This window comes from Pongo abelii, chromosome 13, assembly GCF_028885655.2.
Source record: "Pongo abelii isolate AG06213 chromosome 13, NHGRI_mPonAbe1-v2.0_pri, whole genome shotgun sequence".
Lineage (NCBI taxonomy): Eukaryota > Metazoa > Chordata > Mammalia > Primates > Hominidae > Pongo > Pongo abelii.
The window spans coordinates 37,712,349-37,729,203 of NC_071998.2; the positions used below are offsets into that span (position 1 = coordinate 37,712,349).

The 16,855-nt window shown below is 36.3% G+C and overlaps 1 protein-coding gene across 3 annotated transcripts in view; it reads left to right on the forward strand.

Moving 5' to 3' along the window:
- MLLT3 (MLLT3 super elongation complex subunit) overlaps nt 1-16,855 on the forward strand; it is a 276,072-nt gene that overhangs the window by 171,788 nt on the left and 87,429 nt on the right. For all 3 annotated transcript variants that reach the window (XM_024252692.3, XM_054519811.2, XM_054519812.2), the window contains exon 4: nt 898-1,041. In XM_024252692.3, the coding sequence (XP_024108460.1) occupies nt 898-1,041 (144 nt within the window). The remainder of the gene's footprint in view (nt 1-897; nt 1,042-16,855) is intronic.

The following is a 16,855-nucleotide window of genomic DNA, read 5'->3' on the forward strand; positions in this document are numbered from 1 at the left end:
GCAAGGGTGAGAGAAAGATGCACACAGAGTAGAGGAGAGGTAGTGGGGAGTTGGGAGTTAAGGGGAGGTTTTCCAAAAGTGAAATCTTGAGTTAGGAATGGTGAGAAGTTATCTAGGTGAAGCAGTAGGTAGAGAAATGGAGGTAGGCAATGAAGGTAGTAATGCAAAGCAAGAATGAAACCAGAGGTAACCTACAACACAGTAGGTACTGGGAAGCAACCAGCATTGGGATGTTGCTAGGCCATCAGATGGACAGAAGGGGAATGGTGGGATATGAAGCCAAGAGCCAGATTATGAAGGCCCTTATGTGGCATTCAAGTGAGATTAGGATTTTTAGCCCAATGGCTATTGGAAGCTGTTGAAATTTTAACTAGGAAGTGAAAATGGCTAGATTTTTGTTTCATATAGATAATCTTAAGGCCTGAATGGAGGAGGGATTGAAGAGAATATATCCCAAAGTAGAGAGTTTATAGTAGTTTGGGCCATGAGTGAAAGCCTAGCAGTAAGAGTTAGAGGGCTTGCTGAAGAAATATTTATGGAGAAAATGGCAGCCTTTGATAGTGAGTGTAGTGGGGTAGGGAAGAGGAAGGAATGTGCTTGGTTTCTAGTTGGGTGGCTATGTTGCTGGTATCCCATCACCTGAAAGATCATGGGGAAGATGAGAAGTTTTTCTTATTTCATTTCCCCTAACACAAGAAACTAATTTGTCAGGTATTTCTATTTTGTTTCACTGATGATTGATTCCATGATACTTTTTTTTTCCCAGTACTACTTTGACAGTTTAGCTGTTAGATGTCTTAGTTCTTTTCTACTTCTTATGAGGAGTAAATTTTTGCTTTTAAAATTTCACTTATGCCTCACTCTCTTTTTTCTTTCATAATTTTTGTTAACTTCCAGGAAGAACCTAGGAAAGTCCGCTTTGATTATGACTTATTCCTGCATCTTGAAGGCCATCCACCAGTGAATCACCTCCGCTGTGAAAAGCTAACTTTCAACAACCCCACAGAGGACTTTAGGAGAAAGTTGCTGAAGGCAGGAGGGGTAAGTGGCACTCTCTTGTGAAAAGCATTCTTATTAAAAAAAAAAAAACAAAACAAAAAAACAAAACTAGTTCCTGATGTGTTAAAAATATAAGGTTTTGGAAGAGGTAAAAGAGATGATGTACCTTACTGGCTTAGCTGTGGATTCATGTGTTGAGATGAACAGGTAGACAATAATATTTTAGATAGGCTTAAATTTGAAATTACACTGTTTATTAAAACAGCCTTAAGATCTATGCAGCTCAAATTTAATTATGACAAAACCCCAAAACAAACAAGCAATAAACTCTTATTTAAGAAAAGAATAATGTTTGAACTGTGTTATATCAGTTATAGAAACTTTTGGGTTACGTTGCAAGTCACATTAAAAATTATATAAGAAGAAATCCAAATTTTCTTGATCACAATTAATAAAAAAGGTATCTTCACTCATACTACATGTTTGGGTCACTTAAATACACATTTTTGTTGGTTTGAATTTTATGTCGATAAAAGATGGATTTTCCTTTTTAAAGTAATGGTAGCAAAAGTGTTGTAAACTTTTGCCCTTGTGATTTGACTAGTATGGGAAAGAATTTTAAGTGGTACCTCTTGCAAACGTAAACATTTGGAATGTTTGCTTCTGAATCTGGGTCAGCTGTACAAACACTATTGATTGGTCAAAATCTATTTGACAATGAGTGTCACCGGGATCATCAGCTCCTACTTCACATGAACTTATGTGTCGTATTATGTGGGCACTTCACACCCCATCTATTTTGAAATATGTTCTTTTCTCCAGGATCATCTTCACTTTAGTTTCTCTGGAAGGTTTTTGTGCAGTTTTCTATTTATGAAGTTATTTTCTATATGCATTTGTAGACCGTAACCCATCAAGATGCCTTATATCACTGATAAACTCTACCTGAGGGCTTTGTAGGAAGGAGGTGGTTTTTTTTGTGGCACAGTTTTCTTTATTGGATACATGAACAACCACTTTGAGAACCTAAGAAAAGCTATTGTTCCTCTTATGAGAAAGTTGCCCATGTATATAATTGTGTGAATATTCTGGGTGATGTGGACCCCATTTTTTGAGTTCTGTTTTGCTAGGCTGCTGTCCTTTTACCTGAATTATGAATATGCATTTGAAGCATTGCAAGTACTTTTACCATGTTTCATTCCTTGTCATATATATGTCAGTAGATTATGGTTTAAGTGGGTATTGAGCCAGCTTTGGAAATGAAATGCCACTTAGAGTATTCTATGGGAGAAATACAGCTTCATGAAGAAATGGGCTTTTGTAACACAACTTATTTTAAAATTAGTAACTTATTATGATTTTATTAAAGAAGTTGTTTGGAAAAGTAACTCTGTTTTACTCCTTTTATAGTTATCAGGAGTATAGTGTTGATGCTATTTACCTATGGCTATGCCCTTAACAATCAACTAACTGGTCCATTTAAAATCCTAATCAACCACTTTTTTTTATGAATTTAGCATTTTACATTTCTGATTATCTCTCTTGGGTTGTGTAGTTGGGTGGGTAAATTGGAGAGTGCAAATTATGTAACTTTAGTACATCATGCTTCTGATAAGGGTCGTAGGAAAACGTAAATATGACACAAGAACTTTTTAAAGCAACCACTTAGTCCCAGAGAAGTCGAGGGTTGCCTGTGAGCTGGAAGAGAGGTTACAGTCAGTGATAATGCAGCAAAGTGCAGCACTGCATCCTGATAAGGTCTCTAGTTGATTTCTCATCTTGTGCTCTACTGAGCCTTTATCTCAGAATGATTCTTCTTGACTTCTAACTTTCCTTCTTTGTGTTTAAGTGCTGTTTGAAGCCAGCAGATATTTTCCTATTAGAATTAGATTGTGTCTTGACAACTCTAAAATAATAAGTTGAAATGTGAACTATTCCAGGCATATGCTATTTGAAATATTACAAGTTACTTAAGGGACTAATCACAGTGAATTTTGTAGTAAAATAAGCATTTAAAAATTCATTAAAAATCATAGTAATTCCACAGATTCTGTCTATTTCATATGGGAAGATTAAAATAAACTTCTATAGAAATGTAAAAAAAAATCAATAGACTAATAAACATCTTTTGGCTTACCTAGATTTTTGACTGCCTTATATTATTGATACCTGGCTTTAACCATTTGTCTTATCTTAGTATTAATGCAGCCTATCATGGTGTTACTAACTTATGAGCCATTCTGATTTCATGAGAAATGAGTTCACGATTATGTCTTCAGATAAACTTATTATTATTATTTTTTTTGGCCTGAGTTTTGTGGTGGGAGAGAGGATACTTTCCTCCTTATACCTAAAGATTATGTATTGACATAGATGTATATATTCTACCTTAAAAGGAAAAAGTAATTGAACCTCTCTTCTCATCTTTATATATAAGTTAAGGCATGGGTGGAGTAAAAGTGTTTGGCTATGGTTCCTTCTCTTTTATTATTTTCTTTTAAACTAAAAGTGCATAGAGCTATTAAAAGTTGAGTGTTGCTTTTCAAGAGATCAGAGAGGTTGATTTTAGAGCTGGCAGCATCTTGGAAAAAATGTTTTTCAGCCCTTAGAAGAAAATAATTCCAAAGAACTTTTTGCCAGAGAATCTTGAAAAACTGCAGATTTTTTCTAATTCATAATCTATAAGCCTTTAACAACTTTTTTTGGGAGAGGGGTCAATAACATTCTATTTTTTTCACTGGATTTTGTTTTTAATTTCAATGTCGTACTATTTCCTAAATAGTCTCAAAACTTGGTGTATGTCCCTCTTGGAAGAAATATACCCTGTGTTTTTCTGTGACATGGCTCCCTAATATTAAGTATATTCTTGTTATAAAGAAGAAATATTGTGGGCAGGGCACATTTAGATCCAAACATTATTTTCTGAGAGTATTGAATACAGAGTGATTTACTTTATAGGACCCTGAAAGTAGGTTCCTCTAAACTAGACAGCTCATGGGAGCTTGCTGGGGAAATTGTGGATTTGGTTTAGGATCTAGCCCGTCTAACTTTTTTTTTTTTTAATTGAGATAGAGTCTCACTCTGTTGCCCAGGCTGGAGTGCAGTGGCTTGATTTTTGTACACTGCAGCCTTGACTTGCTGGGCTGAAATGAACGTCCCACCTCAGCTTCCCAAATAGCCGTGACTACAGATGCACGCCACCACATTTACTAATTTAAAAAAAAATTGTAGAGACAGGGTCTTATTATGTTCCCTAGGCTGGTAGATTTTTATTTTTATTTTTTGAGATAGGGTCTTACTCTGTCACCCAGGCTGGAGTGCAGTGGTGCAGTCATGGCTTACTGCAGCCTCAACCTCCTGGGCTCAAGTGATCCTCCCACGTCAGCCTCCTGAGTAGCTGGGACTACAGGCACAGACTACTACACCTGACTAATTTTTGTATTTTTTGTAGAGACAGGGTTTTCCCATGTTGCCCAGGCTGATCTTGAACTTCTGAGCTGAAATGATCAGCCCCCCTTGGCCTCCTAAAGTGCTCTAACTGCAGGCATGAGTCACTGCGTCCAGCCCCTTGTAAGGCTTTAAGTGAGAGAAAGAGGGTAGGGGTTATGAAATGAGAAAGAACAACTTGAGAACTTATTTTTAAAATTATTATTCATATTTATTATATAAATTTTTGTATGTTATATTAAGGGAGGCGATTTCCTTTGAGATCTTTATTCTTTGATTGGTAGAGGGAAGAGAGCAGTGAGCAGTAAACTTTTGAGGGCAAGAACAAACATAATATGTCTTTTAATTTTAAGCAAAAGGACCAAATGTACTCTGTGGAGAAGCACCTCTCTATTTGCTGAGATATTTCTATGTATTTCCCATTTTTAAAGAATGAACTGATTGATCACTTTTGGATCAGTGATTCTCAAATTGTGCTCATTAGGATGTTAAGATTAAAAGGCTTATGATCATGACAGATAATTTTCTCTCTATTCACTTATCACTTTTTAGTAGTTGGATTCAGTCATATTGAAAACATTGCAGAAGAGTTTGTCATGTATTACTATAAGATAGATGAAAGAAGATGAGCTTTTCTTTGGGTTGTTGGCAAAGTAAACATATATTGTATATTAGATATTGTATATTGGGGAACTAAAATTTATTATTCTACTAACTTGTCTTTCTGAATTTCTGGTTGGAAAGAAGTGTGATACAATTGGAAAAGTTTTAAAGTCAAGCTGGTTTAGATAAAACCTTTATCATCTTCAAGCTGGGTAACCCTGGGAAAAACCATTGCATCTTTTTGTATCTCAGTTTATTAGCTGTGAAATGGATATGGCAGTGTTTTCCTCATAGGGAACATGTAACCATGGTGTATGGCACATAATAGATACCCAGTACCTTAGTTCTTTTCCCCTCAATTACTAGTTTAGAATATCAACAGATGCTTAACCATCTTTATATCAGGCACTTAAAGGTATGGTGAAAAAGATTTGCTATTTAGTGTAAGCTACTCAACATTTATTCACAGGAAAACATGTTTAGCACCAAGTTAGTGTGACTAGCGCATTGATAGATCTGTGTTGTGTTTAAAGATTAGCCCGTGGTTTCTTTCTTCAAGCTGTTGGCACTCTGTTTGTATTTTGCTTGTATAAAGTGCCTATTTGTATTTTGCTTGTGTAAAGGGCTTGGAATATTATTTTGTAAGATGTAACTTTTCATTAGAAAAATGAATTCTTACCATTGTTCTTAATTCTGAATTTTTAGCGGATTAAAGGCTTCTCAAGGCTATGTGTTTCCTTAGAAGAGTTCACATATATGACCAGCAAGGTAGTTGGATCCTTGTGCTTCTACGAAGAAAGCACAAAATAGGCAAGCATCTTTGAAAAATCAAGTTTATTTTACCGTTTCTTTTTTTTTTTTTTTTTTTTTTTGGCCTGGAAACCAAATGGCCTGCTTTGGTTCTGTTGTTTTTTTATGGGATGGTGGTAGGGTGTTGGGTGTTTGTTTGTTCCTACTACCTTTCTTTCTTTCTTCCCTCCCTCTTTCCTTCTCTCCCTCCCTCCTTCCTTCCTTCCTTTCCTCAATTAAACAGGGCAAAGTCTAAACATGTTGTTCAGTCCTATTTCTGAATCACTGGCAAGCAGTTAATTTTGAGGACTGAAAATTAAAACTAACCACAGCAGTTGTTAAAACTAGGGTTTCTATAGGCAGAAATCCAATTCTGTTCAGACACCACCTGTTTCAGTAGGACATTTCAGACGCCCATTTGGCAAGATTTGCTGGAGAAGACATGGGGAACATGCTTCCAGTCTGTATTAAATCTGCAGCATAATGCAGTCCTGTTTCTGAGAGTGACAGTTACATTTATATATGATCTGTTTTCGCAAGGAATAAATTGGAATCTTTCTGAAATGCTGCTTATTGTCAAGTGAAATTCAGGTCCAGAGTGGACCTCCAACGAGGGGTTTTGCTTATTAAAGGGCCAAAAGGATCTTAGGATAAGGAGCTTTCACTAATGCAGCTGTGTCAAGCCATCTGAACACAGCATTTTATTACAAGGATTTGAAATGAATCTTGTGTAGGGTGGTTTAGTGTTTCCTTTGTAGGGTAGTTCAGAACACTTCTAATTTCTCAACTGTATGGATCACATTCTCTTCTCCTCAAATTTTAATTTTTTTGAATAGGTAAATATACACACAGTGCAGCATGATATACAGTAGGTTTTCCTCTAGGACACCAGTAATACTGTAGTAAATAAACTCATACATAGTTCTTTGTGCACATGGATATGTCTGTAGGATAAATTCCTTAGAGTAGAATTGTGGGTCCAAGGCAAAGTGAAATTTAAATTTTGGTAGACATGTACACATTTCCTGCCAAAGAGGTTATACTACTCTATGCCTGCACCTAATAGTATGTGAGTGCATGTTTCTCCACAGGATGATTTATTAAACTACCCTCTCCCCCAACCTGATGGATGAAAAATGGCATCTCATTTGTAATTCACATTTCTCCCATGAGTGATGGTGAGCAACTTTTCATATGCTTAAAAAGCCATTTTCATTTCCTTTCAAAGGCCACATTTTAATGTATTTTAAATTGGAAATATTCTAAGTGTTTCGGTTTCAACTTAAATTTATGGGTACTCTTCCCACATACTTACATTTGGAAAGGTTACAAAAAGATACGGAAGCCTCTTTAACCAAGGTCTGTGTTTTCAGGCTTTCTTCGATGTGTAACAAATTATGTTCTTAGGAACTGATTTGTCAAGACTTTGGCTTCTAAAAATATAAGTGGCTTTTGTGGCAAACTCATCTAGACAGTGCCTAGAGATGGATAGCTGGCTGCTTATTTTTAAAATGACTCAAAGAAAATAATACAGAGAAGATTATTTTAGTGGCTGTCACTGGACAGCTTCATTGGATTTTTGGATATTTGTTTTGGAATAAGTACCTTTTTGATTATTTTCTGATATATATAATTCTGTAATTGTCTGCTTCAAACGATGAAAGAATGCTGCTGCTTTTTTACTGGCACTGATAAAAGGTGGTTTATTTAAATAAATGTAAGACCAAGCAGGCTGCTTCATTTATGTGGTTATTTCTTAGAAGCTAATTTTCTGTCATATTTGGCATTTTCTCCTTCTTTCTATAACCTTGTCGGCCACCTTCCCCCACAAACTCTGGAAAATTAAGTTATGAAAGTGGAACATACATATAAATGTTAAGTAGAAAGTCAAAATTGTGAGCCTTAATTCCAAATGTAATGTCGATCTCATAAATTATTTCAGGGAAAGCATGGTCATGATAGTACAAAGTTATTTATGTCACTCAACCTATTTAGTAGTTTTATGATTTAATGTCTTCTTAAAGTCACACACGTTGATTGCAGGGCAGTTACAGACTTTTGAAAATATGTACCAGAAAAATCTGTGTGATAAAACAACTTTCGTGTCTTCATTTGTTCCTTCCTTCCCAACTACCTGTTTACCTTTTAAGTGACGAGGAAAAAAACAGGAGCAAACTTTCCACTCTGCTGAAAGCTCAAATGCCATTACTGCATAAACTAAGCAAAGACTGAAAGAAAAACAGAGGAGAGAGGGAGATGTTCCTAGAATGTGTACTAAGAAAAGTTGTTTTGAGTGTTTAGTTGTCAGTATTGGAAGATGTGCCCCATTTCTTTCTGCAGACCTCACCGAAGTAGCAGTTTAGCTGACTGTATGTACGAAACTCTTAATATAGTAACCTTAATTTAGTTTTGAAAGGAAATGCTGTGATATCTTAAAGTTGTCACTTAATCCTGCTACTACCTCCTGTCCCCAAATGCACAAAAAGCCAAGAAAATAACAAATGAACAGAAAAGGAAAAATATGAAAGGATGTGAATGTTGGAGAAATTTCAGATTAAGAAATAATTGTTTCTCTGTTTAAATACAAAAATATTGCAGTTGAAAACCATAGATTCTGTTTCTGTATTTCGTCTTTGCTTAGGTACTAGCTCTTTATGTACTTGTTTCAAGGATGCATACAAAGTGTATCTAATACTTTATCTGAGTTCATTCTCTTCTAGGATAGTGAGGGAGTTGTCTATGAGCACAGATGCTTATTCTGATTGTCCCCGCCAGATATTTTTGAGTTTCATACTCTATAATATTAAGTGAAAACAATTTTAGGGGAAATTGAGGAGGAGAACGGGGGCTATGATTAACGTTTTGTTTTATGCCTTTTTTCTTGTTCCATGAGTTATAAGAAAACCTGACAATAATCAGAATCTGAAGGTAGCACTTTAAGAAACAAATGTCTGAGACTTGAAGTAGGCATATGTGGTTCATTTTCAGGGGTTGAGGATAGGTGGTAGGTGGCTTAATATAATAACCTTCATTACCACAGGGGATATAGCCATGGTATAACAGAAAGAATGTTTGATTTGATATCGGAAGGCACAAATTCAATTCTTGGATCTGCTGCTAGTTTACCTTGGGCTTAGGTTTGTATAAATCTAAAATAAGCGTAATATCTCCTTTCTCCCATTTGAGATTATTAAATGCAATCTGGTACATAATTCAGTAGTCAGCAAATAATTAGTTTATTTATTGACATGACATCTTTTTTCTGCAGATTTATTATATTTTCGGTTAAACCATGATTTTTGTTATCTGGAATGGTGAAAGTAAAAGGTTTCCATTACGAGGATTTGACATAATAATATTGTTCTACCAGAAAGAACATATTTTAGTTTCAAGAAGGAATCTAACATTTTCCCTGATTTTAAAATAAGTATGTGTTATTTTTAGAAAGTGTGGACATCTAGAAAAGCAAAAAAGAAGAAAATAAATCATTGTAATCTTTCCGGTGACTATAACCTCTGTCAGTATTTCACATTATAGTTTTCTGTAGATGAGATCCCACTGAAAATCTATATTTTGCATTTAATATATTAAACATAACGCATAGATTTTAAACATATATGACTTTATGTCCTCACACTTCAGAGGATTGATACAAACTTTTTGGTTGTTAAGAACTTACCATTAATGTGTTCTATTGCTTTCTTTCTCTGCCATCCCCCCACTCCCCTTTCTGGTACTCTGTTTCTCAAAATTAAACTTACTGGCTTAAGACCCAGAAATTTTAACATTGAGAACAAAAGAACTGTTTTGCACAAATTTGAAATTTTCTCTTCATGGTTTTGACAATACAGAAGTATGATGTACTAGTTGGTTTTTTTTTTTTTTCTGGTGACTGTTTAGTCCATAGATCAGTTATTTGGAAAGATCTGTAAATATTTTGTTTCTGTTTTTGTTTTTGTTTTTGAGATGGAGTCTTGCTCTGTCACCCAAGCTGGAATACAGTGGTGCCATCTTGGATAACTGCAGCCCCTGCCTCCTGGGTTCAAGGGATTCTCCTGCCTCAGTCTCCTGAGTAGCTGGGACTACAGATGTATGCCACCACGTCCAGCTAATTTTTGTATTTTTTTAGTAGAGTCGGGGTTTCACCATGTTGGTCAGGTTGGTCTTGAACTCCTGACCTCAAGTGATCCGCCCACCTCAGCTCCGAAAGTGCTGGGATTACAGATGTGAGCCACTGCACCTGGCCTAAGATTTGTAATTTAATATAGATTATTGTAGGTGTAGATTTTGCAGCTTGTCTTTGCAAATATCACTCACACCTTCCCTTTCACTATAGGGTACATTGTGGGCCTGTGGGTAGTGTGAAATGGTAAAATAATGGACAGATTGAGTGAGATAAGGATGCCCTATTCATGAAACAAACTGGTCCAATCAACTACAGTTAGAGTAAAATGAAGTATAATAAAAATTTAGTTGGCCTTACAAATATCAGCCTTTACATGAACTTGTGGTGACTTAAGATAGGAATTTATATGGGTAATGTAGACAGAAGTCCATGCATATGGTGACCATTGTGTCTTTGGGCAAATTAAAAATGTCATGCTTATAATCGCACTTTGGGAGACTGGGGCGGGAGGATCACTTGAGGCCAGGAGTTTGAGACCAACCTGGGCCACAGAGTGAGACCCCTGTCTCTACAAAAAATAATATAAAATAAAATAAAATTAGCTTGGTGTAGTGACACACCTCTATAGTCCTAGCTACTCAGGAGGCTGAAGTAGGAGGATCGCTTGAGCCCAGGAATTTGAGGCTCCAGTGAGTTATAATTTCTGTTACTGCACTACAGCCCCAGCCTTGGTGACAGAGCAAGACCCTGTCTCTAAATAAATAAGTAAAGTGCTGCTACCTCTCCCCACTCTATAAAACCCCAGCCCAAGGAGCATGGCATGGCTAGCATAGTGTAGCTGAATTTCAGCTAATCCTCATCCCATTGGCCACACTTCCTATGCAGGGTACCATCTGGACAACCATTTGCAGTGGCACTATTTATAGGTTCATAAAAAAGGTGACTTTGATATTAAAGCTATCTTGTTTGATATAGTCTAGACAAAGTTATCTGGAGAAATAATACATAAATCTTTCTTGAAAATTTGTTATCAGAGTGTTCTGGTTTTGAATAGTCATGTTCTTTCAAAGGTTTAGCTTGACCTCTCATTCTGCCACTCTGCTTTGTGCTTTTAGCTTATAACACTATTGTCCAGCATTCATAGATCTCTATAAAGGTCTGATTTAAGCATAGGGAGCAAAAACTTTTGATAAGACTGTTTTGCTAAACCAGGGGTTTCAAATGCCAGTGACTATGAGACCAAGCTAATCCTTTGAAAGAACATGGCTACAAAAACTAGAGGACCAGCTGAATAATGTAGCCCTTGCTGTAGGGAATTTCACACAAAAGATAGTTATTTATTGTTTTTTTAAAGTAAAGATTAAATGAAGTGGAATTTTCCTTTCTGATGATTTTGAGCTCTGAATACTTTGGCAAAGAGATCATCAGTGAGCTCTAAATCAGGAATATTCTAGATCAGCACTAATAAAAATACCTTCTACTACGTTCCAGTTTTAAGATGTACTTTATCTGATTTGGCTCTTCATATGGGTCTCAGGGCCAGGGCTAGAACTAGTTCTAGTTGAGTCATTTCTCTTACATCCCCATTGTATTTTTTCTTCCTAGATTTCTGTTCCTACTCTTGACAGAAGGGATTGGTCTTTCGTCCATCACACCCTCTCCCAGGGTCAGGTTTCTTGAGCTTCTTTACTTCTCTATCCACACCAACCCCTGGGATCATTTTATCTGAAATCTGTTCTTTTTTATTTTTTTCTGGAAGATATTTTTGTGGCTTATATACATACACTTAATTTTGGCTTCAGTTTATTTTTCTTTTTGAATTAAAAAAAGCTGTAATTAAACCTTTATTCTGATTTACCTTTTTAAAATGAAAATAGCTTGACATCAGATGTATGTGCCTCTCTACTGCAGAGCAACATAGAATGTGAATGTCTCACAGGGCTTAGGTTAAACTACTCTGGATTGATCAGCCTTAAAGATAATAGTAACACCTATAGAAATTGAGATGTGTAGTAGCTTTCTCACTGCTCAATTTTCTGCATACTGATCCTGATTTTTTTTTTTGATGCAATGAATACAGCATAACAGTCAGAAAGGCAGACTCATAGCACAGCTCTTTTTTTCAAATGCTGGTATTGGTGCTTCGTAGCTGTGTGTCTTTGGGCACATTACTAATCTCTATCAGTCTGTTTGCTCATTTGTAAAATGAGGTGTTGGTACCATATACCAGGATATAGTAGTTGTGAGGATGACTTGAGATAATGCATGAGAAATGATTAGCACAGTAACTGCTGTTTAGGAAAAACCCATGAACACTTTCATTATTTTTAATACATTTAGATTCTGGGCATGCAGATCAGGATGTATTTTTATGGCTATAAAATGAGTAAATCATACAGTTTTGTAGCTGATGAAATTCTTTGATATAATAGGTCAAGGTCACCATTTTACAGATGAGTAAACTAAGGCATCAAATACTGAAATCAGTCAAGCAAGAGATAGCTGAGTCAGGGTTTTTGTTCAGTCTTGCATGTTCTTTCTATGGTTACACATAGTGATATTAGCTTTCTTTTTGGAAATGCAATGAAAGGAAGACAAAGAATTAAAAAATAAAAATCCCCAGGGCCACTTCTCTTAGTTGCATTAGGACCAATGGAGCAATCTTGCATGAGTCTCCTTTCTGAAGACAACTTGGGTAAACTGCCAGTGAAGCAGCTCACTGGTTGGCAGCAACGGACTTCACCTTTTTGTTTATTGCTTTGTAGACTAAATTTTCCTGTATTTCTCTTGCTTCTGAAAATACAATTTATGTGGAGAATATGATAATTAGAAATACCTTTCCCCTAAACTTTTTAAAGCCAGCATCAACCTATCTGTGGGGATTGGTTAAGTTTGCATTTTCTGTAAGTTAAGAGGCAATCATAATTTTTGGAGTTTTTCTTTTATTCAGTTGAACAGCAAGGTTATGCATGACTTTATATGTGGTCTAAAAATGGTTAATGCAACATGAATCAGCATATGAAAAAGCCTATCATAAAGTCAAGAAATAACTGTAATCTACCAGGGTTTTGAAAGTAGAGATACAAATTAGCCATGGGGTATTGTGATTCTTTGAGTGCTTAGATATTAAAAGATATTCTGCTCAGGGTAGGAAAGTAGGATGGTAATACACTTTAATAGAATCAGTTTACTGTGGCTGACTTGCTACCTTTTCTCTGGGGGAGCTACTTTGGCTTCTTTATAGTCATATTCCTCTACCCCGCCACACATGTACAGTCCTTTGCATTTATGATCTAAAAATGGTTGAGAATATTTGAATCTAGGACTGATAAGACAAGCTCGGGAAATCCAAGATGCTTTTCAAGTCCTGAAAGACTTCTGGCAGAAGATTTTTATTCTTTTGTTTCTTGCTTCATAGATTGAAGTTCCCTATACAAAACTAATGTCTTTTGCTTCTGAAAATCAAGTTCGAGAGGACCTTCCTAAGTCTTCCCATACTCCTTTTTCCTTCAGATACCATCCCTACACCTCCCACTTTCTGCCTACATAGCTCGGAGTGTATAAATAAACAAAAATAAAAATGTCTTTCCAAGAGGCATTTTTTAGCTTAGTGCTTGCCTTATCTGGAGGACATATAAATACTTTTCATTTTGAAGTATTTGAGTACCTACTGTGGGCCACACTTAATGCCAGATTTTGGGTATGTAGTGAAAGATCACTGAATTGTTTTGCTTTCTATCAAGCCTTAACCCTTGGTCAATTTTTAAGGGATAATAAATTCTCATCTTTTAAGAGGACTGGAATAATCTAGCTCAGTTTCTTCTTTTTTTAAAAAACACTGGGTGTGGTGGTGAGCACCTGTAGTCCCAGCTACTAAGGAGGCTGAGGCAGGAGGATTGCTGGAGCCCGGGAGTTCAAGTCTAGCCTGGGTAACATACTGAGACCCTGTTTCTAAAAAAGAAAGAAATAAGGAAAACAAAACAAATTCACAGCCACCAGTCCAGGCCACCCTCATGTGCTTTCAGGAGAAAAAGCTGTGGTACTCAGACATCTGCTTCGTTTAGTGGGGTGCCAGAAGCTTTTTTATTGGACTCCATTCCTCATCCCACTCCAGGCAGGCTCTGAGTCTCTGAAGACTAAGGATGGCAAAAACAACATTTTTTTTTTAAAGAATGCTGATCTTTTGTGTAAATCATTAGATGGTCAAAGTGCACGTGTGTAAAATTGTCTTGTTTCTACAACAAATCCTACTAAGTGGAGCTGATTTTCCCAATAAGATGTGGAAATGCTGTTCCCAAATACACCTTTGAATTTATATTACAAGTTTATTGTCTTTTTTTCTGCAACCGAGACAATATATTTTAGTTGAGAGGAGATGAACTGAAGGCTTCAGATTATGCTTGTTTTTTGTTTACTCTGTTTTTGTGTGTGATATAGATAGAAGAACAACCTCATTTGGCATTTTTGAGAGAAAACCACTGCCTTTCCTTTTATTAGAAAAGCCTTGATTTAGCTAACAGATCAACTAATTTGTATAAGGAAGCCTTTGTTCCTTTTGGGATGGCATTTAGATTCCTCTTAGGATAATATGGTGCAATTTGGGTCTGCACAGTATGTTATGGGTCCTTGAAGAGACAGCCAAGTGGAGCAAATTGAAACAGACTGAAGGCCCCTTGAAGACATCCTCTGATTTCAGTGCCCTTCCCAGAGTCCCTTAGTCCACTGTGCATAGATTGAGATGTGGGGCTTCCCCAAATACTATTTACTTACTTTATAATTTAAAAAAAATTGGAAATAATCTCACATTTACACTTGTAATACAAGTATGGTACAAAGAGCTTTTCTTTCTTTGAGAGTAAGTTGCCAGTATTGATGCTCCATTGTCCCTGAATACTTTAGAATTTATTTCCTGCAAACAAGGGCATTCTCACATAACTACAGTACAACCATCCAAGTCAGGAATTAGCACTGATACATTATTAACTTGCTATCCTCAGATCCTACTCCAGTTTTGTTGCAGATTGTTCCAGTAATGTCCTTTAATTTTTATTTTTTTATTTTTTTGAGATGAAGTCTCACTCTGTCACCAGGCTAGAGTGCAGTGGCACTGTCTTGGCTCACTGCAACCTCCGCCTCCCAGGTTCAAGCGATTCTGCTGCCTCATCCTCCCGAGTAGCTGGGACTACAGGTGCATGCCACCATACCCAGCTAATTTTTTTTTTTTTTGTATTTTTAGTACAGACAGGGTTTCATCATGTTGGCCAGTATGGTCTCGATCTCTTGACCTCGTGATCTGCCCACCTCGGCCTTCCAAAGTGCTGGGATTACAGGTGTGAGCCAGCATGCCTGGCCCTGTCCTTTATTTTGATAGCAAAAGGATTCAGTCTACAATCATACATAGCATTTAGTTGTCATGTCTTAGCCTCCATCAACTGGAAAGAGTTCCTTGATCTTTCCTTGACTTTCATGAACTTGAAGATTTTAAAGACTTCAGGCCAGTTATTTAGTAGATATACATACTTGGTTGTGTATATTTCCCTACAACTAGATTCATGTTATGCATCTTTGGTAGGAATATCTGCGCTCTTCTCATTGAACCACATCACATGATCCTGATTTCCATTGAGACATTACTGTTGATGTTAACACCCATTACTTGATTCAAATGGCATCCTCCAGGCTTCTCCACTGTACAGTTTCTCTTTGTAATTAATAAGTGTATTATTGGAAGGTACTTTGAGAAGATGTAAATATCCCATTTTTCCTCAAACTTAAGTGTATTCTTATGTTTATTTTATCATCATGGACTCATGGGTATATATTTTTTCAATGGGTTATAACCTATTACTATCATTATTTATTTTGATAACTTAAATTTTCCTGACTTGGCCAGTGAGAGCCTCTTTAACCTGGTTTCTTTGCATACTTTTAAACCTTTTTCTATAAAAAGATATGTCAAGTTCATATTGTACTTTCTTGTCCCTGCTCTGAATTCAGCCATTTCTCCAAAGAGCAGGCCCTTTTAGTGTCTCCCAGCCACTGTACAGATGTTTCTCCACCTGTAATCATTCCTCGGCACTGTTGCGTACTTTGCTTGGCCCGACATAAGAGCTTTTGGACTGAATTGTTCAGGGAGCAAAAAGGCATAATTTAATCGCTTGTGTTAGCTCCGAGTGGATGGGGACTATAATATATTTGATGTGGTATCCCCCGGTGCCTACTGTATAGTAAATACTCAATAAATGTATATATTCATTCAAAGGCACATACTTATTATGTGCCTATTAGGGTCAGCCATTATTCCAGGTGCTGGAGAGATACAACAGTGAATCAAAATTTAAAAACAAAAGCATACATATGTAGGAGCTCTGTGAAGGGAAATAGTTTTTTGTGAAGGATGGAAATAATTTTGTAAGGCAGCCGTTTCCCAAGTGTGTTTGTTTACGCCAGTATGTATTCAATGAACAAAAAGATTTTGATTTTGCCCTTTTAAACTGTTGTTCTTATTAAAGTGCATAGACTAAAAAAAAAGTGATTTTTCTTCCAGCCTTGGTGATTTCTTTTTCTGTATTAGGACAGCTCTGCTTTTTTCCCCCACCCTGTATGTGCCGCACATATAGCTAACTCCATGTTTTAGGACAAACGGGTATTGTAGGAGTTACATATTAGCTAATTCTGCCCTACAGTTTGTTAGTTTCTACACCTTTGACCGGCAATATAATACTTCCATAGAAAAAAGTTATTTGACTTGAATATTTTTCTCATTATACTTTTGGTAATAAGTAATATAATGTAAAAAAAGATAAGAATATATTAGTAACTCTTTAAAGTTATGTTATTTCATTTAACTCCTGTGGGTAGAACTATAATACTATATAATCAAACTCTGTC